Source organism: Mustela erminea, chromosome 7, assembly GCF_009829155.1.
Source record: "Mustela erminea isolate mMusErm1 chromosome 7, mMusErm1.Pri, whole genome shotgun sequence".
Classification (NCBI taxonomy): domain Eukaryota; kingdom Metazoa; phylum Chordata; class Mammalia; order Carnivora; family Mustelidae; genus Mustela; species Mustela erminea.
The window spans coordinates 18,064,381-18,084,346 of record NC_045620.1 but is presented as its reverse complement, the minus strand read 5'-3'; the positions used below and the strand labels follow the sequence as shown (position 1 = coordinate 18,084,346).

General features: G+C 46.1%; 1 protein-coding gene across 8 annotated transcripts in view; it reads right to left on the bottom strand.

Annotated features, from left to right (window-relative positions):
* The window catches only part of CHD6 (chromodomain helicase DNA binding protein 6), a 194,400-nt gene that overhangs the window by 25,112 nt on the left and 149,322 nt on the right, over positions 1–19,966 (bottom strand). For 7 of the 8 annotated variants that reach the window (XM_032350647.1, XM_032350643.1, XM_032350646.1 and 4 more), the window contains 5 exons: positions 19,469–19,558; positions 17,199–17,302; positions 11,739–11,868; positions 9,853–9,913; positions 5,373–5,413 (listed from right to left, as the gene is read on the bottom strand). In XM_032350647.1, the coding sequence (XP_032206538.1) occupies positions 5,373–5,413; positions 9,853–9,913; positions 11,739–11,868; positions 17,199–17,302; positions 19,469–19,558 (426 nt within the window). The remainder of the gene's footprint in view (positions 1–5,372; positions 5,414–9,852; positions 9,914–11,738; positions 11,869–17,198; positions 17,303–19,468; positions 19,559–19,966) is intronic. The other variant, XM_032350648.1, reaches the window with a different exon arrangement.

The window sequence follows — 19,966 nt, the reverse complement described above, 5'->3', positions numbered from 1 at the left end:
TACGTCAACGGGTGGCTAACTTGGGCTTCCCCAAACCCCAGATCTGCACGAGGGCTCCCAGCTTGGGGTGAGGCAGACACGCAGGCCGTGCACATTTCCCTTTGGGTCCCGCTCGTGGCTTCTGCAGGTGCACAGTTAGGAACGTGAATGGCCTCAGGCGGACTCTCGAGTAAGGCAAGACTGTGGGATCGGCAAGTGCCTGTCCCTATACCCTGCCCTCTCCTGGAGGCACTTCCTCCCTCTGGAAATGACAGCACAGAGACCACCTGGCCCAGCAGCAGCCCGAGTGGGAAAGCCTCATGACTTCAGCTAACGGCCGCGGCAGAGTGAGCGTGGTCTGTGCGGCTGCCGTGGTGGGCGGGGTCACAGGGAGCCCCCGGGCAAGTCCTGCGTCTGAAGGACACAGGCTAGCATTGAGCGTTTCAACGTGTGCTCTCTCAGACCGTGGATCGATCTGAATTCAGTATTCATTTTCGAGGACGTGTGAATCTGTCATTTCAGCATGAAGGGTCCAGACTGCTGACCACAAGAACCGCAAAATAAAGGAAACTGGAAAGGTAACAACAGCAAACAACACAAAGGAAACGGGTCACACCATGTGCTGTCCCCATCTGGAGTGTGCGTGTGATCTGATTTGGGTCTGCAGTCTGAGGGTCCCCAGCCCCTTGGCCTTGGGCACGCTGTTTCAGTCTCTCCAGCTCATTTCTTCATTTGCAAAGTGGAGGCAGTAATACTTTATAGGGTGACTGTGGGGCACAAATGAGTCGATTACGTCCCATGTCGAACCAAATGCTGGCCCAAAGCAAACGCCTCCCGAGTGGTGGTGGGGGCTGTAAGATGCTGATCAACAGTCCCCACTACCAGACAGAACCTCCCTCCCTGGTCCTGTCTTTCACCTGCGCTGTGTGCTGTGAGGCTGGCTGGAGGACGCAGGCAGCAGCAGCCACGGAAGTCTCCTGGGACCCGGGTCAGCGAGTCTCCAGACACTATGGTACTTCTGACGCACTTTCCCTTCATTCATTATTCTATTTAGACAGGAGGACACTGGAATGGGGAGGATGATCATTCTCACCCAAGATCATACATAGTTATTAAGCGGTGAAGGTGGAATTGAAACCCTGAAGATCTGACTTCAGAGGCTGAGCTCTAACCACCGGGCAGGACTGCTCTGGCCAGTGGAAGCAACAGGGGGCGGAATCCAGAGCAGTGTTCATGAACTAAGTCCAAACACGTCACTTCTCCACTGAGGGCAGTGACATGCACGGACTCCTAGTTACTGAGAACAGAAGGTCCAGTCTCCCTTGTTTGTGGCCGGCCCCTTCGGGCCTGGCTGCCTGCCCTATTTGGCCTTGACGTGGATGGAGGCGGTGGCAGCAGCAAAGACCCCGTGGGACCTGCAGACCCGGGGAATGTCTCCCGAGTTCTAACAAAACCCTAGGATCAACACAACAGGCAAGGAGCTGTCCTCTTACACTGAGCAAACGAGTGTCTCGAGTGCTAGGAACTGCCCTGGATCCAAGGGCTGTACCAGTGGGAAAAATGGAACCTTTGTCCTTCCGGGGCCCATAGTCTGGAGGTCATGAGAGATACGCTGGCCACGCTGTGTGATCAGTGCTCCTAAACACAGTGGGAAAATAAGACAGAGTCACCAACTCTACCAGACCCAAATCAAATAGGGGGAAAGACATACACGAGGCTTTTGAGCTCCCTACTGAGGGACACAAAGAGGAGGTGGCCAGAAGTTAAGAGCTCTATGAGAGGTAACAGGATAAACAGAGGCAGAATTAAAAGGATCCCACTGTGGCTTCCATTTCACAGGACAACATATCCAGCATTCTACTCTTGCATAAACTTCATGTGGAAAGTAGATGCACACCAAATGTCATTAAAGTGATTCAAGGACTTTAACAGGGAAAGAGGGCAGGGTACAGAAAAAGACTGAGAAGGAGAGACACAGCTCTTGTGCCCTCTAGCCAGTAGGACTTCTTTTTTTGAAGCTGATGAAAATTATTTCAGCTTCCTGCTCTCACTAGAACGGGATAAGAGTAACGCCTAACTGGAGGGGAAGCACGCTGTTAGCTGGGAAGTACTTCACACTCAGACATTGCTACCGAGTGCAAAGAACCCTCAATGTCTGAACTTGGAAGAACAGAATAATTATTACTTCCTAACTGACTTCTTCTTACGTTGGGATTTAGACCATTTTAGGCATTAAGTTTCTCAAAAGAGTTCTTCTGAGCTCACTCTGGCTCTGACTTCTTCCTCCAGTGACAGACCTTCTGTGTCAGAAGTGGGCACGGCTGCAGAGCGAGGACAAGACACCTCATTAGAAGATGTGACTGTATCAGTGGGCTGCTCCTTGTCACCGTTTTAGTGAAAAGAGCTGTTACTCTCCCTATATCATACCGTGTTTGATAAAGAGAGATTCTGTTTACAGTTCGAAGCTCTAGACCATTCCAAACACAGGTAAACTTTCAGCCTAACCGCTGCAGAAAGTCTCTGCATATTCACGAACTCCAGATGCGTGGGCAATCTGTAACTGTTTACCAGTCAAGTTCTATTGGTATTAAAGCAGAGAGAGCGGGGGGAAAGGGTATAAACTAGATCTCAAATGTCCCTTCTAACGCTGACATCCTGATTCTCTGACCCTCTGACATCTTAAGAGGGTTGTATCTATAGTGTGCTCTGGAAGGCGCCGGAACAGCGAGGGTCTGGAGACAACACAATATAAAGAAAGCAGACAACTAGAGGCACTTCACCTGAAGAGACATTAAAAACACGAAGGTTAGTAGTTAGCTGGCCTCAAGAATTTAAAATCCTGGGGCACCTGGGTGGCTCAGTGGGTTAAGCCTCTGCCTTCGGCTCAGGTCATGATCTTGGGGTCCTGGGATCAAGCCCCGCATCGGGCTCTCTGCTCAGTGGGGAGCCTGCTTCCCCCCGCCCTCTCTGCCTGCCCCTCTGCCTACTTGTGATTTCTGTCAAATAAATAAATAATTTAAAAAATTTAAAATCCTATCAGAGAGGAAAGAAAGAACAGTTTTGTTCTTTGCAGCACCAGGAGAAAACTAACAGAATGCAGGGAACGAACTAGGAGCCAGATTTCTGGGATGGTATAAGGAAGTCTCCTTGGAAGCCAGTTTTTTCTCTTTCTTCTTCCTATGGACTCTGAGAATTACCTAAACCTACCTGGAATGACCTGAAGGCAAGGCTGCGGAGGGGACAGAACATTCAGAAACCACTTACACACGTGTTAGGGCTCCTTGTGATACTGGGATTGTGCCAATCTATTAACTGTCCCCTGTGCCCATGTGTATTTAATTCAGAGGAATTCCCCTAGTTCTAGACAATACAGGCTCTTTGGGCAGCTTTAGCCCTGCCTGATGATCTGCCTGTGAACAGAACTGGGAGAAGGAGACACCCAGCCAGTGTATTTGGGGTTGGGGCAGGAGGTATGGGAAGGAAGGGAAGCAGGGGTGGGAGAGCAGACCGCGTTCAGACGTTGACTCTCCCTCTGCATCAGAGGTGAGCTTAATCTATTTATAATATGTCCACCTCAGAATCTGGCAGAAGCCGTGCCCCATTCTATCTGCTTCTGATTATATTCTATAGCCCAGGTTTTAGGGTTTCAGAAGCAAAATAAACAATACAGGTGTTAATTTAAAAAATGAATAAAATGTAGTTCTAGAGAAGTTTAACCCTACTGTAAGGAAACTTGAGTTATTTTACAATTCTGTCATAAGGCATTCGGTGCCCAGATGTCTCCACAATCGACGGATCAGCTCAGCGTATAAGCCTGACTGTGAACATCTTTCAGAGCCCGGCTGGCGGTGGCAGCCTTTCCACAGAAGCAGTGGCAGCCTTTCCACAGAAGCGGTAGGTATGGCAGCTGAAATACTTTCTGCTTTCTTGGCTATGAAAACAATACCTGATTAGGGAACACGAGACGAGGATATCCAGAAAATATCTAGTCTGAACTCTAACCCCTGGTAGCTGTACGAATTTGGCCAAGTTCTTTAAAGCTCCTGGGCCTAAGTGACCGCAGCCCTCCAAGGGGGGCAGTAACATCAGAAGTGCTTATGTCCTCAGACGAGGTAAGGATCGATGGCAACAAATGGAGAAAGTATTTTGGAAAAAGTGAATTTCCATGAAGTATAAGGCATTACTTGCATTTCTCTGGTACTTGAATTGTTTCTACAGAAAAACACATCCTAAATTCCAGACAAAAGGAGTAACAGGAGAAGCCAGGGACCGGAATAGCAGAACCTGGATTTCAACTGCTGACATCAGAACCCAACTTCCTTTAGGTCAGGGTCAGAAGTTTCATGCTGATCTGCTTCAATCCACTGCTTCTCAGACCGAGGGGAGATATAGAAACAAAACTTTGAACAATAATTATTTCCTACTTTGGGGAAGTGATGTCATTGTTACTGTTACAGGAATTAGAGCTGATGGAAGCCAAAGTAAATACCACACATTCTCCCAACTAGAACCAAAAGAAAAGAACTGGTAACTTCTGGGTGGTGGTGAAGAGAAGATCAGAGATTATCCTGGCAATGCACTCAGTTGGGGACAACTGTACAGTAACCTCGGGGATTCAGAATCCATGAAATCCTACCAGATTCATCTGCTCTCTAACTCAAAGCCAGGGAACACGTGTGGTCAAATGGTGCTGGGGCCCTGGTAAGGTCTCAGTCTGCTTATGGAAAGCCCCAGAAACTCATTTGTAAAATGCAATGCAGACTTCTGGGAAAATGCATGTATCCCTATTGCTCACTCTAAGCCCTCTTAAAACCCGGGACATTATATATGAAACAAACGTAAGAGAACTCTGAAAGGTGAGAGAAAGCAAACCAGCTAGGGACTTTGGGACCCAGAGAATGACACAGTGGTGAGTTTCATGATTTTCTTTTTGAACTTTTATTACTAGATTTGGGAAGAAAGAAGCTGGCTACCTAGAAATGCCAAAGGGTACAGACAAAACAAAACAAAACAAAAAAGCCTCAACAAAAGCATGTTAGGAGTACACAAAATGTTAAGGCAATACCTGCTACCTCCTAGCCCAAGAACACAAAAATACTGGCTCAACACACCCATGGCCAAACACATCCGAAGGCCAAGTGGTGAATCTAGACCTCCACCTTCACCAGGCTGCAACAGAACACCCCATACTCCTGCTGGGGTGGTGTTAAAAAGCCAAGTAGGGAGCTGGGACTTTCATCGCTGAGAAGGAGTAATGAGGTCCCCATCCCCATCCACAGTGTTAGCAAAGACCATGGGCAGAGGTGAACTTCCATTCTGGTGTAGCAATAATGAAAAATATCCCCCTCAGGTTTCATTGGGGGCTGGCTGGAAATGTGAACCTCTACTCCTACCTGGCAGCAACAAGGCAGCATCCATCCCCTACCCGACTCCCCTGCAAGACAGGAGTCAGAAGTAGTCAGCTAAAACAGAAGTTTTAGTAAGATCCCAAGTCTTACAATACCAAAATATCCAGATTTCAGCAAAAAATCTTATCATTTCATACCAAGAAATAGGAAGATCTCAAACTGAATGAAAAAGGACAATAAATGCTACCACTGAAATGACAGAAATCTTAGAATTTGACATAAGATTTAAAGCAGTCGGGGCACCTGTGTGGCTCAGTGGGTTAAAGCCTCTGCCTTTGGGCTCAGGTCATGATCCCAGCGTCCTGGGATCGAGCCCCACATCAGGCTCCCTGCTCAGCAGGGAGCCTGCTTCCCCCCCACCCCCGCCTCTGCCTGCCTCTCTGCCTACTTGTGATCTCTGTCAAATAAATAAATAAAACCTTTAAAAAGAAACCTATTAAAAAAAAAAAAAGAATTTAAACCAGTCATCAAATGAGCAATTCTGAACATGCATGCCACAAATGAAAAAAATCTCTGCAAAGAAACAAAAATCTAAAGAAGAACCAAAAAGAAATTTTAGATTTGAAAAATACAATAACCAAACTCTAAAAAACAAAACAAAACAACGACGACGGACAATCTCCACAGCAGAATGCAGGAGAAAAAGAAAAAAATTAGGGAACTCAAAGACAGAAAACCATAAAGTACCTGATCTAAAAAAAAGAAAAATAGATTAAAAAAAAAAAAAGAGCATTAGGGGCCTGTGGGATTGTAACAAAAAAATTAAAAAAAAAAAAAGACTTATTTATTTGAGAGAGAGAGACAGACTGAGAACATGAGCGCGCACACAGAGAGAGAGGGAGAGGGAGAAGCAGACTCCCCACTGAACAGGGAGCCTGACATGGGGCTCCTCGCTGAAGGCAGATGCCCACCTGACTGAGCCACCAGGCTCCTGAGATCAGTGAAATTAAAAGAGAAGACAAAGAGCTGAAATAAAGAGCTGATTACTGAAGAAGATAACGTAGACAAATTTCTAGTAAGACAGATAAAGAAAAAAAGGGAGAAGACACAGATTTCCAGCATCAGGAAGGAAACAGGGAACAGCACTATAATTCAAAAGGATAAAAGAATAAAATGAACATCATGCAGATTTGACAACTTGAATGAAATAAATCAAATTCCTTAAAAAACACTAATGATTATAACTTACTCAATATAAAATAGAGTAGGAGTCATAATTTTAAAACTCCCTCAAAAAGGAATCTCCAGGATGGTTTCATGGGAGGATGCTACTAAATATTAAAAAAAAATTAATACCAATTCTAGACAACCTCTATCAAAAAAACAGTTGGAGGCAACACCCAATTCATTTATAAAGTTAACATTAAACTGGTATCAAAAGCAGACAAGGATAGTACTGAAAGACAACTACAGACCAATATTCCTCATGAATATAGATGCAAAAATCCTTAACAAAATATTAGCAAATAGAATTTAACAATATGAAAATAAAACAATTTAACATTAAGAATCATATACCATGACTGAATGGCATTTATCCCAGTTTATCCAGGGATGCAAAGCTGATTCAATATTTGAAAATCAGTCGATGTAATCTACCACAGTAAAAGCTAAATAAGAAAAATCACACGATCATATTAATCGGTGCAAAAAATTTATCTGACAAAATTCAACATCTATTCATGATAAAAATTCTCAGAAAACTAGGGATACAAGGAAATGCCTCATTTTCAATAAAGACAACCTTCAAAAAACCTAGACCTAGCGTTATATTTAATGATGAAAGACTGAGTATCCTCCTCCTTAGTATCAGGAACAAGGTCAAGAACATCTGCTCTCAGCATTCACTCAACACAGTCCCAGAAGCTTCAGACAACGCAATACGGCAAGAAAGAGAAATGTAAAGCATATACGTCAGAAAAGAAGAAATAACACTACCCTTGTATATGCAGATGACAGGATTGCTGACATAGAAAATCACGAAATACCTTAAATTGAAATAGTGCTGATCAAGTTTGCAGGATACAAGATAAACATAAATACCCCATTTACAATCACACCAAAGGAAATGAAATACTTAGATGTAAATCTACAAACATGTACAGAAATTGCTCTCTGTAAAACTACAAAATAGTGGTGAGAGAAATCAAGAGCTTGAAATCAATGGGGAGATATATAGTAAGATTCGATATAGTAAAGGTCAATTCTGAAAGGGATATATGGGTTTAATGCAATTCCTAGCAAGATTCCGGCAAGAACTTCAGTAGATACAGATAAGAGTATTCTAAAGTTTATATGAAAAGGCAAAAGAATAAGAAAAGCCAAAACAATTTTGGAAAAGAAGTGGGAAGAATCAGTCTATCCAATTTTAAGATTTCTGATATAGCTACAATAATTGATACTACATACTACTGGCAGAGGGGCAGACAAATGCAACAATGGAGCAGAACAGAGAAGCCTGAAATCGATCCACACAAATCTGCTCAACTGATACTTCGACAAAGGTGTAAAAGCAATGTAATGCAGAAAAGATAGTTTTTTGTTTCGTTTTTTTAAAAGATAGCTCTTTAAAACCAATGGTTCTAGAGCAACCGGCCAGCAACAGGTTAAAAAAAAGAACCTGAATCTAATGCTCTCCATTTACATGAAAACTAACTTAATATGGACCCCAGAATTACATGTTAAACCTAAGGAACTTTTAGTAGAAAGCAAAGAAGAAAACCTTTGAGATCCACAGAAAGGCAGAATTCTTACACTTAACACCAAAAGCATGACCCATAAAAAGAGAAATTGGTAAGTTGGACTTCCTCAAAATTAAAAACTGTTACTCTGTGAAAGACAATGTAAACAGGATAAAAAGACAAACTATGGGTAGAAGAAAGTACTCCGCAACCACATGTTTGACAAAAGCCTGGTATGCGGATTACATAAAGAGCTCTCAAATACCAACAGGAAAACAAAGAAACAAACAATGCAATTAGAAAATGGGCAAAAGACACGATGAAACATTTCACTGAAGAGGCTTACAGATGGCAATTAAACCTATAAAAAGACATTAAACATCATCAGTTATTAGGGAAATGTAAATTAAAACAACCAGATATCACTATACACCTATTAGAATGGCTCTGTTACAATGATGACAACTCCAAAAGCCAACAAAAGATGAGGAGAAAGTGGACCAACCGCTCCTGCGTGGCTGGAAGCAATGGGAAGGGATATGGCCATGCTGGAAACAGCTTGGCAGTTTATCTTATTTTATTTCATTTTTCAAGATTTTATTTGTTTATTTGACAGAAATCACAAGTAGGCAGAGAGGCAGGCAGAGAGAGAGGGGAAAGCAAACTCCCTGCCGAGCAGAGAGCCAGGACCCTGGAATCATGACCTGAGCTGAAGGCAGAGGCTTTAACCCACTGGGCCACCCAGGCGCCCCAACTTGGCAGTTTAAAAAAACAACTAAACATGCAGTAACCATATCATCCAGAAACTGTACTTATGGACATTTATCCCACAGAAACGGGAATGCGTGGTCATGGAAAATCTGTGTGCAGATGCTTCTAAAGTTACTTCTAACAGTCAGAAACTGGAGACAATGCAGACCCCTGCACTCGGACATCCAGACCACGGACTGCTACACAGCAATGAAGAGGAGGGCAGTACTGTTACAGAAACCAGCCTGCAGGAGTCACAGGGGATTATGATGAGTGACAAAAGCTAACCCCCTAGGGCCCTTATTGTTATGATTCCATTTAATAATATATATTCTTAAATTCTTAGTACATATCTTAAGAAATAATCTTAAAGTAACGAATTATAGAAATGGAGAACAGGTTAGTGGTCACCACCAATTACAAAGGGAAAAAGGCAGGAGGGAAGGGGATGTGGCCATCAAGGGCAGCATGAAGGATCTCTGTGGTCATAGAAATGTCCTGTATCTTGACTCTAACAATGTCAGCATCCTGTCTGTGATGCTGGACTATGGTTTGGCAAGATGTTCCCATGGGGGAACCTAGATAAAAGGGACACGGGAGGGCGCCTGGGTGGCTCATTGGGTTAAAGTCTCTGCCTTTAGCTCAGGTCATGATCCCAGGGTCCTGGGATCGAGCCCCGCATCGGGCTCTCTGCTCTGTGGGGAGCCTGCTTCCTCCTTTCTCTTTGCCTGCCTCTCTGCCTACTTGTGATCTCTGTCAAATGAATAAATAAAATCTTTAAAAGAAAAAAAAAAAAAGGGACACGGATCACCCTGTATTTTATCTTACAGCGCATCTAAAATCTATAGTTGTATCAAAATCAACTAGATTAAATGTCAATGCAGTCTGTATGTTGATGATTTCTATACTAAAATGCTGGGCAGAATGCAATGCAGTTGCAGCACTGCAACCAAGCTCCCCAAGCCCGCTGCCGAGACGAGGACGCGTCCCGACCCTGAACACCACGTGGATAATAACACAGCAGCGGGACTCACCGGTTGCTTCTGCGGGCTGTCTGACTTGTCTTCAGTGTTGTCTTCTTTATCCATATTGCCTCTGAATGAAAGTAAAATAAAAAGTATCATGTACCACCCAGGAGCTATTCTGCAAACAGAAAACCAAGAAAACCCCCTGAATCACTGACTGAAAGGAAAATTAGTGGATCCCTTTGCCCACAGGCCTCAAAATCTTGGTTTCTACCAGTGTTGTAACTGTTACGGGCAAGGACCCCCACTCAGTTGAAACTACAGCGTGAGACGATCTACTCAGACACACGGGTGTCCTGCCCTCAGGTGCTCTGTGCTAGACAAGGGCATGAAGCAGGCCAGCTTCTTCCGGCAGCCTACCACCTGGCTGCAGTCTACTGCAAGTTCAGAGGCCAGCTGTCTGACAGTGATACTGTCACTAACAAGGTCACGACTGCCCATCGAGAGTTACCTGAACATGGGCCTTAAATAAGAGAAGAGACTCCAGAGACTGAAGCCTGTGCAAATCTAGCGAGTCCAGAAGCACTCCCAACCCTCTTCCCCCACAGCGGGGTGAAGCTTCAGGCAGAATCCCTTATGTGGTGGCAGCCATTTCCTCAGGAGGGAGCGGAGGAAGGACATTTTGCCCTCTCAGCAGCAGACACCTACCTCGAGCTCAGTTGTCTCAAGTCTTCTGTCTTATGAGCTTAACCACAGCTGATGCCCGATCTTACATGGACTTTGAAGTGTTCCTGTCTCAAAGACTCTCATCGATGCTGCTCCTGCTCAGGAGGCAGGAGAATCTCACCTACCCTACCTACCTCTCGGACGCCCGACAAAAATGTAAGCTTTCCGCCACGTTCAGGTACCTCACCCATGAAGCATTTCCCCCCGCATCTATGATCAGTGTCACCGCTCACTTGGGCTTCTGTTAACATCTCTCCAATTGAGTCTATTATCTGCACAGAGGAAATTTCTCTTTGGAGCAGAGAATGTCCTAGTAGCTAAAGTGTTCATCATGGGTTAAGGACAGATGGAAAATCCATTTCACCCTTTTCTTGGCCTTAGCAAGTGGTCAGGAGCTCCTGGCAGTGCAGGTCCCCCTGGCTGGGCCTGGCCATAGCCCTAGGCAATGCAAAGCAGTATCTGCTACTTTTGGGGAGAAGATCAGTTCAAAGCTTACCAAACACAAGCTAAGAGATAACATAAAATGTTTCCCTATAAATATATATATACATATATTTATATATATTTACACACACACACACACACACACACACACACACACACACACGTATGTGTGGGTATATGCATGTGCATATGTATAGGTGCACCACAGTTTATGGCCATTTATTTAGCTTTCCAATAAATTTACACATTTGGAGGCTATGCCAACAGTAAGTAAAACTCAGCCAAAGGAGATGCTTCTATGCTTTTTCGCACACAACCCATAAATAAGGCCTAGATGCCACAGCCATGAAGCAGTGGCTCCTAAATTCACCGTACGCATGAACAATGCATTCTGAAATGCTGCCAGGATTTCATCTGAGGAATTTCAAGGTCACGAAGACTGTACTCGCAATGCCTTTTAGCTTTTTGCCAGGTATGAGAGGTCTGAATTCTTCCTCAAGAATCTTCTGACCAGACAAGAGATGAATAGGGTAGGATGGTGGACAGCTTGAGGAACCCAGGAAGAACAGAACTAGTATTTGGTTCAAAATGCTTAGAAGTCAAAGAAAAGGTCCGAGATGTAACAGGATCTAGCGAATGTGGCAGTCCTGGAAAGTGGCTCCAGCATGGCAAGATTTAAGGGACATGCTGGGCTGTGAGAAGAGACTGTGAGAATCCAGAGACTGGATATCCAGAAAGGAGGTCAGAGAGTCACGGCATAACATGTCACATCACGGATGGCTCACCTTTCAGGAATGTCTGAGGTCCCATCCGTAACACCCTGCTCTGCAGAAAGGGACTTCTCATCTGGCATCCCAACTTTCTCCAGGAAGCAAAGGGCTGGGTCTGCTCGCATGGCATTGTACCTCTCATACCCTGATCGGGGGTAATGAGAAATGTTAGAAGTCACCAACTCTCCCCTGGGCCCTGCACAATCATGGTTTCCCTTATTGAGTGAAAAATAAGACAATCAGAAACATTATTTAAGATTAATCCTGTAAGATCTTCCTATCAGAAGAAGATCCCTGAGCTAAAGTAGATACCTATGAGTAAGTGTTTGACCAAAAACAAAAGCTGACGTAAATGTTCTGTGTCCATGAAGAGACACAAGGTACAGATGTAATGCTCACTTGTTTACTTCTTTTGGACAGCAAAGGGGACCAGTGAAGTTGGTTTTGCAACTTCTTCCTCTCAACCCCCAACTCTGGACACACTGTTACCTCCTGATGGGCTTGTTTTCTGACAGTCCAATTTTCTCCCATGTCTTAGAAACAGAAACTGAACCAAGTGATGGATACAGGGGATAAAATACAAGGAGGCCTACCGTGCTTGTTAATCAGATTAAAAGTGATTTATTGCCTCCATATTCACCAACTCAGTATGAAATCCTAATCCACTGGCCAGGGCTTTGGAATTACCTCTCACCACATCCCCAAAGTCAAACAGAGAATGAGCATATTTCACTCAGAAGAGACCCCTGAAAGGGAGCCAAAACAATGAAATAACATCACTTTTACTTTGATAATCCCAGGCATGAGAATTTTTGTTTGTATTTTTTTTTTTTTTTTTTTTTTTAACTGAATGGAATCTGAGACAGGATCTGGTCACAGAAAAGATCCAAATCTATTGTTCTGGCAAACTATCTTGAGGGAAACACTTTCGAGATAGTCAAAACCCTTTCTGCATCGCTCCCAGGAAACAAGGTTCATTTCCAGCTCTGCAGCACGTACAGAGAGGGCCCATCGCAGGTGACGGAGAACCCGCACGGGTGCTAATAACAGACTCGGGTTTACTTTGCCGGGTGTGTGGCCTCCATGCTGGCTTTTGTTCTCTCATCCCTATGGCTGGAGTTCTGTCCTCCACCCCGCAGGCAGCACCTGGTTCTCCAACGAGCCGCAGGTACTTCATCTTTTAATCCAAAGTGACTCTTCTGCCGTCTCAACGACAGGTGCTGCCCGCATGAGGCATATGGCAGAAGAAACTGTGAGGCCTTATGTTCTTTATTTGCTGTTCCTTAGGACGATTACTGGATTATTGTCAGTCTCTCTCATGAGACTGTGGGCTCCTTAGGGAAAGAATCTGGCCCTGTTTTCTCAGCATTACACATTCTGTATCTAGTGCGGGGCCTAACACCACACACGCACAACGGAAGATCGAAGGAGGTCAGTTTTGCCCAGGTTTTCTCCAATAATCATTGTAAAAGAGCCATCTGCACCCTCTCCTCGTGTTCTACCACAGTTCGTGACGAAACAGGAATGTCCTCAATGCTCCTGCTGCCCTGAGGAAAGTCCTGCTATCTCCACCTGCTACTCCCCATGAAAAGAGGGGTGCTTCCTCTGAAGGGTGAGAGGCTGAAAGTTTTTGCCGCCAGCCTGTACACCCGAGGGAGGCTCACTGTCCGGGTGTCCTGCCCTCAGGTGCTCTGTGCTTGACAAGGGCATGAAGCAGGCCAGGTTCTTCCGGCAGCCCACCACCTGGCTGCAGTGCACTCTGCACTCTTTCTCTTATCTTGTGTCGGTCTGAAGACCAGACAGATTCGGCATTCCTATTTCTCACTGAGCTAAGAAGCTGGAGGCAAGGAAGAGTCACCGATTCAGTGTCCTAGAAAACCCCAACAACTGCCCTGCGAGTTGCAGGCCCTCTAAGAGCAATGCCAATGAACAGAGAGTAGGCGACAGCCTTTGAGGGGTATGGGCTGCTCGTCTCTTCAGTCTAGAAGCTCCTTTCTAAGAATGTCAACAAAAATGCTAAACTTCGTATCCTAATACAAACTGTGTAAATCCAGGTTGCCTTAGAGGGCACAGAGAGCTACTGAGAGCATCACTCAGAACAGGTCTGCTGCAGGGCCCTTCTTGCTGCAAACAACCAAAGGTGCAGGCAATTCTCTCACTGGGGTTAGCTCAGACACGGAACCATGGCTCTACCCCTCTGATCTGCTCATAGCAGGGTATGTCTGGGATGGCCTGCAGGAGCCATGGAACTTCAGACAATGGACGGCTGTGTTTCTTCACAAAGAAAATGGTGGCAGCATCACAGCTCATATTTAGGTCTCCCTGAGATGGAAGCAGAGGCAGAGGGCTTCCCGACACAAATTCCTGAAAAGTGAACACCACACAGCTTGGCTTTCTGGGAACCTCATACCTCTACCAGCTGCTGGGTATCTGGGGACTCGACTGTCACCTGGTAAGACCTGTTGTGGGGGCTAAGTTACACAGGGGTGGCTGGTACGTTGTCTGGATGAGGATGGGTCCAAGCCTACACTCACAGAATGTTTGATGGGTAGCATCCAGTCAGGGGCAGCATGTGATCTGGATTCTGGAAGCGTCCAAGGAGGACAAGTCCATGAAGCCAGCCACAGGCATCTGCCCCATGTAGTCTGGTAGATCCAATGTCAACATTCAACTGAACAGGGCTGAGTGCGCATGTGTGGCTTAGGTCCCGTCCCCTAGTGCTGGGTACACCTTACAGTGTCTGAAGTCGTCATACGCCACAACCAGCCACTTCAGGCATCATGCACCTGCCCCCTAAGACTACTGAGTTCACCTCAACTGGCAATCTGGGGGAATCTGAATGGACTGGGTGATATATCACCTTAGGACCTCAGGAAAATGATCAGCTTAGGAATGATTCACTTAGACCCTCCCAAACTGCTTCAGGAAGCAGAGCAGTTTTAGGTACAGAAGTGACCTCTGACACCATCTGGCTGACCCCTGAACATTCCTAATGTAAGACTAAGAGAGATCAACTGCTTAATCCTACTATCCTAAAGCTGGCTCAAGGATGATCAAGTTAGTAGGTACGGTGCCAGTGCTAACTTGCCTTTCCTACAAGAGAAACGGTCTTGTGCCCCCTTGGAGTCCTGTCCTCTGACGCATTCTGAAGCCACACTGTTGGCCACATCTTCCTCGTGAACTACACCCACCATCGTTGTGCAAAGACTCTCTTTATCCCAAACTATCCTTCCTTCCTTAAAGACCTTTGGAAAGATATGGCCTTCGCCACACCAGGTCTTCTAGGTCTTCCGTGCTCGGTTTCTGGCTGTTGTCAGTATCTGCCTGGCACACCTTGCTTTGCCCTCCCCTGGCAACCGCCTTCTCTCTTCCACCTCGTCTTCCATCTCCACTTCCCTGGGCCAAAGAGCCTTTTCTTGCCCTCTTTTCCTGGAGGGGCCTGTTTCCTTTTTCTGTGTGGGCATCAGAAACCCAGTCCCTCTGGTTTGCTGTCCTGGCAGTGAGCTTTCAGCTCTGGCTTTAAGTGACCTCTTCATTCGGGGATTTCCCTTTATTTGTTTCATGGGCAGCTCGGTAGTTTCACATTATTGTCCTAACTACCCAGGCCTTCTGTATGTCTGTGGCGTGTGTGTGCTGGGCCGGAGGAGGGCCGGAGGGGAAGTGTGTAGATTCTGTCTGCCATCCTGCTGGGGCTTCACACTGTGTCCCCTTTCCACCTCACAGTCTCTCTTCCAAGGGTGTGGTCATGTGCCCTAAAACTACCACTGAAATGAAACACAGGGTCAACAGACTTTCTTGCACACCAAGTTCAGATGCTCTAATTTGGCTGCTTCTAGCAACTGGTCTTTGGGTTCTTTCCCAAATTAGATAAACCAAGTTATGGCTGCACCGTGGTTCCCTGAGCTCAACAGAGAAGTCATGTGTTTCTTCCCACTTCAGTGCTGAGTTCCTGCACAGCCCTGCACTGTCCCAAAGAGGAACCACATGTGGTTATTTAAATTTCAATTAATTAAAATTACATAAAATTAGGAATACAGCTGCTCACATGTATCAATCATATTTCAAGTATTCAATAGTCACATGTGGCCGGTGGATTCCACAATGGACATTTCTTCCATCATCACAGGTAGTTCTAATGGACAGCACTGCTCATCCTAACCCCAGTGGTTTGACAAAGGGCTCTGGGCAGCACTGGGCCTTACGCTCTAACACCAGAATCCAAGTGTTGATGGGATTCCTCATTAAAATAAGTATAGGCATAGTTGTTACATGATTGGCTGGCCTCCAAATGCGGAATACCACGGATGACACATACCTGAGAAAGTTAACTTTCCAAAGGGAGAGGAATAAATAATAGCAGAATAGTTCTAAACATCTCCTCCGCTTCTATCTACTGCTGAGCCCTGCCCTAGGCAGTCTACAGGCCTGCTATCACTGAATCTTCAAACCACCCTCTCTAGGTGGGCTGTTTGATACTATCCCATGGTACAGGTGAGGAAACTGGTCAGAGAAATTTATGATTTGTTCAAGGTCTTAAATTTAGTAAGTGGCGAACTGACAGTGAAAGTCAGATACGACCAACTCTCCCTACTCTGAATCCTTTTCAATTTAAGATTTCAGTTATTCGGGGCGCCTGGGTGGCTCAGTGGGTTAAGCCGCTGCCTTCGGCTCAGGTCATGATCTCAGGGTCCTGGGATCGAGTCCCGCATCGGGCTCTCTGCTCGGCAGGGAGCCTGCTTCCCTCTCTCTCTCTCTCTGCCTGCCTCTCCATCTACTTGTGATTTCTCTCTGTCAAATAAATAAATAAAATCTTTAAAAAAAAAAAAAAAAAAAAGATTTCAGTTATTCACCAGGCAAGGAAGGGATCTACCAGGCACATTACACTGACTGTCACATGGCACTTCCATCACTGACCCTGACCGCTGGCTGAGGGGAGGGACAGGTGCTTAGGACGCTGCCAAAAGTGAGGAAAGGAGGTACTTACTTCAGTTCTTCCAAGATATTCAAAACCTCCCTCAGTCTTCTGGACTCTTGGTTACCATATTTAAAAAAAGAGGTTCGTACCATCTTGTATTCTTATATTGTTACACCAAGGAGGCAAAAAGATACACGCCAGAAACATGCAGATTATCTAGAATGATTTTAGAATTCTACATATATATGAAACGCTAAAACCTAACATTTTCCCTATTTATTCCTTCACTCAAGAAATGCTACGTGCCTACTGTATGCCAGGAACCAGGCCAGGCGCTGGGATTCCAAGGGTGAGGGAGAACGAGGCAGGCCAAGGCCCAACAGGCTCTTTGCTGCCACAGCAGCCCTTGTGAAGCTCCTCACTGATCCTACAAACATTCACCATATTTTCATGACTCACACACTCATCTGAGAGGACAGAGGTGAGGCTACTTTCTAGCAGAGATGTGCACAGGTTATGGTGTTTCTCAGGAAGGGGAGAGCATTTACTGAAATACACACCGTGTTTGAACACGCCTATCAGAAGGGACTTATCGGCTTCAGCGTCCCACCAATCCACCGGGATCTCCACGTAGTCAATGTCAGGCAGAGGCACTTCTAGTTCCCTGTGAAAGGAAGGGTGTGGACTCAGAGTTCCTTCAATGCAGACAGAAAACAATGCAAGAACTACTGGCTGAACCCTGTATCAAGCCACATCCCTAGTCACATGCTAAGAGGCTGAAGTTACAAGGACTTAGAAGGCTGTGGACCACGGTTTCCTAACCAGGACCTCCCCTCACCCTCATCCAGGAAACTATTCCCACGTATATACTTGCTTCCCAGGCTTCTTTGACTGGAAGGCTGACTGACACAAAACTCTGAAGCACCTCCTGGAGAACCCATCAGTACGTCTGAAAGTGGGGTCCACATGTAAGATGTAGACACCCATCTTCAGTTGAGAACCACAGCAAAAGTCATCAATGTATTGGTCAACTGAAGGAAGAACATCACCCACATGGTCGAATTCACACATAATCAAATGCTGAAAACTCCTTGAATCATCTTGGTTCAGTAAGTAGAGATCTTGAGCACTGAGAAGAAGACAGTCAGCACTGGCACATGCTGGGAGCTGAAGACAGCCTTTCAGAGTCCCACAGTAGGTGGCACCTCCTGGCAGTGGTCTGCTGGGTCAAAACTGATCACTAATTCCACTGCTCCTGGCCAAAGGGATGAATGTAACTTGATCTCAGGAGCAGGCCTATAGCACTAGCAGGCCTGTACCATCAGCCCCTCACTGAATTCTGTCCGTGTTCTGAAAGCTCACATGGACCCTCAGCTCACTGTCTTCATTTGAGCACCATCCTTACTTTAAGGCTTTGGGTCTGGGGGAGAAAAATCCACCTGATGGCTCCTCTCTCCCACCTCTCAGCTGTTTGGGATGGCTCCGCTGTAGCATCTTAAGTTTCTTCTTCCAACAGGCTCTTCTTGTGACACACGGCTAACTGCCCCTCCCCAGGCCCAGCTCCCTCAGTGGGAATGGCGGTCCAGGGTCCCACCTTTCCAGGCAGTGCTCCCTATCTGGCTCCACTGTAGGGCCCACTGCTCTGCCAGGGTGTGACCATGAGCTGAATGACTTTTCGGGGATAAATGCTTTTTATTCCTCATGGCAGTATAAGGGCCAATGACAGCCAAGATTGAGGAGAGTAGAAAGGAGGGAAGGGTGTGGGTAATGGACTCTCCATGTTCTATCCGGATCCCTCCATCTACGTGTTCTAAGAAAGCATGGTGGGATGAGAAAATTCAGGTGGTTTACTTCTGCCAGATAACACCTCATAGAAATCATCAGGTTGGATTCTGTTGCATTTCTATGACCCATAAATTGAACCTTTCACCAAAGCACTCAACCTCCTTATACCCATTAGAAATGACTACAGTAACTACAGAAAACTTTATCAGGTAATGAAGGTCATTGTAATGGCTGCTCCCCACTACAACTGCCCCGTGGGTAGGAAGGTCAATGTTGCTTACCGCTCTCCTTCTTTATTGTCCTCCCTCCCACCCTGTGACCACTAAAGCCATCAGTATTGCCCAATGGACAGAAAGAAGAAGAAACCATGGCCACAGGTAATCTCAAAGCAAAGGTGAAATCCCACCCCCTCTGGTTTTCTCCAGCAACGACAGGCACTGTAGAGGCCTAGAACAAAGAGCCTATCTGCGGAAGGTGAAGAAGCCTGCCTGGCTTTATCTAGTGGTAACTGGGAGCACGGCAGCCTCATTCTCCGCAATCTTGGGAGAGTTCCGCAGGACTCTACAGCTGTAGGAACACTTATTTACAAAACTAAGGTGCAAACAATCAAACGGGGCACCAGGTATTATTAGTATGATTAGCAAATACAGAGAACTCCCCAAATGTGGAAGAGCACCGTGGCCAAGAGTAGGATACTGACCAAAACGCCCAGCACACACCTGTCGCACCAAATGTATCAGGGTATGAAACACTTGTACCTCAGTGACAAGCTAAGGCAGAGAATTGACTGTTCAATGTTACACCACCACTGGGAAAAGCAAACCAACTCAAGACCTCGCCAAGAGCTGTGCTGTGGAGAAACGGTTTCTCCTTCATTTCGCGTGGAGAGGGCCTGCCTGCCCGACCGTGCAGGTAACTGACCCCGGGCTGGGTGTGAACACGGGCCTCCAGGAGCACAGGAGGTTTTGTCCTTCGCCAAGAATAGGCCTCGTGTGGCAGCTCTGTAGCACCGAGAGCTCGGAGAGCTCCAGCTGACTTGGTTTACCTGGCAGGGGTTCCTTCAAACGCTTTCTCAGCTGCCTCTCCCAGTATTTCGGCTTTTAGGTAGTAGAGCATCCGGACTCGCAGAAGTACCCTGTGGAAGGTGAACACATGAATGCACAGGTGTCAGAGCCACGAGCTGCCTGTCAGCTGCCACCCCAGGTGGATGCCGGGAAATTCCGGGTGTTCCCACGTTATTAGTGACAGGAAGTGATATATGAGAAAGCGCTAGAAAAACGAAACCCAAGGTATTGATGACAGATGCTACTGGGATTATCCCCACTTAACATGGAAAAATGCATCTCACCATCACCTGCCGGGTCACCCTGTGAGCCCTGGGCGGCAGCACAAACAGCTCCCTGGGCTCTATGAAAGCATACTCAACCCTCCCACAGGGACTTCCCGGGCAGCGCCGTCCCCTGAGAGGCTGGTTAACGTTTTCTCATCTCCTGAAGAGCAGGTCAGGCTGAATGGTGCTGCCTTCAGTTTCACCTGCACACAG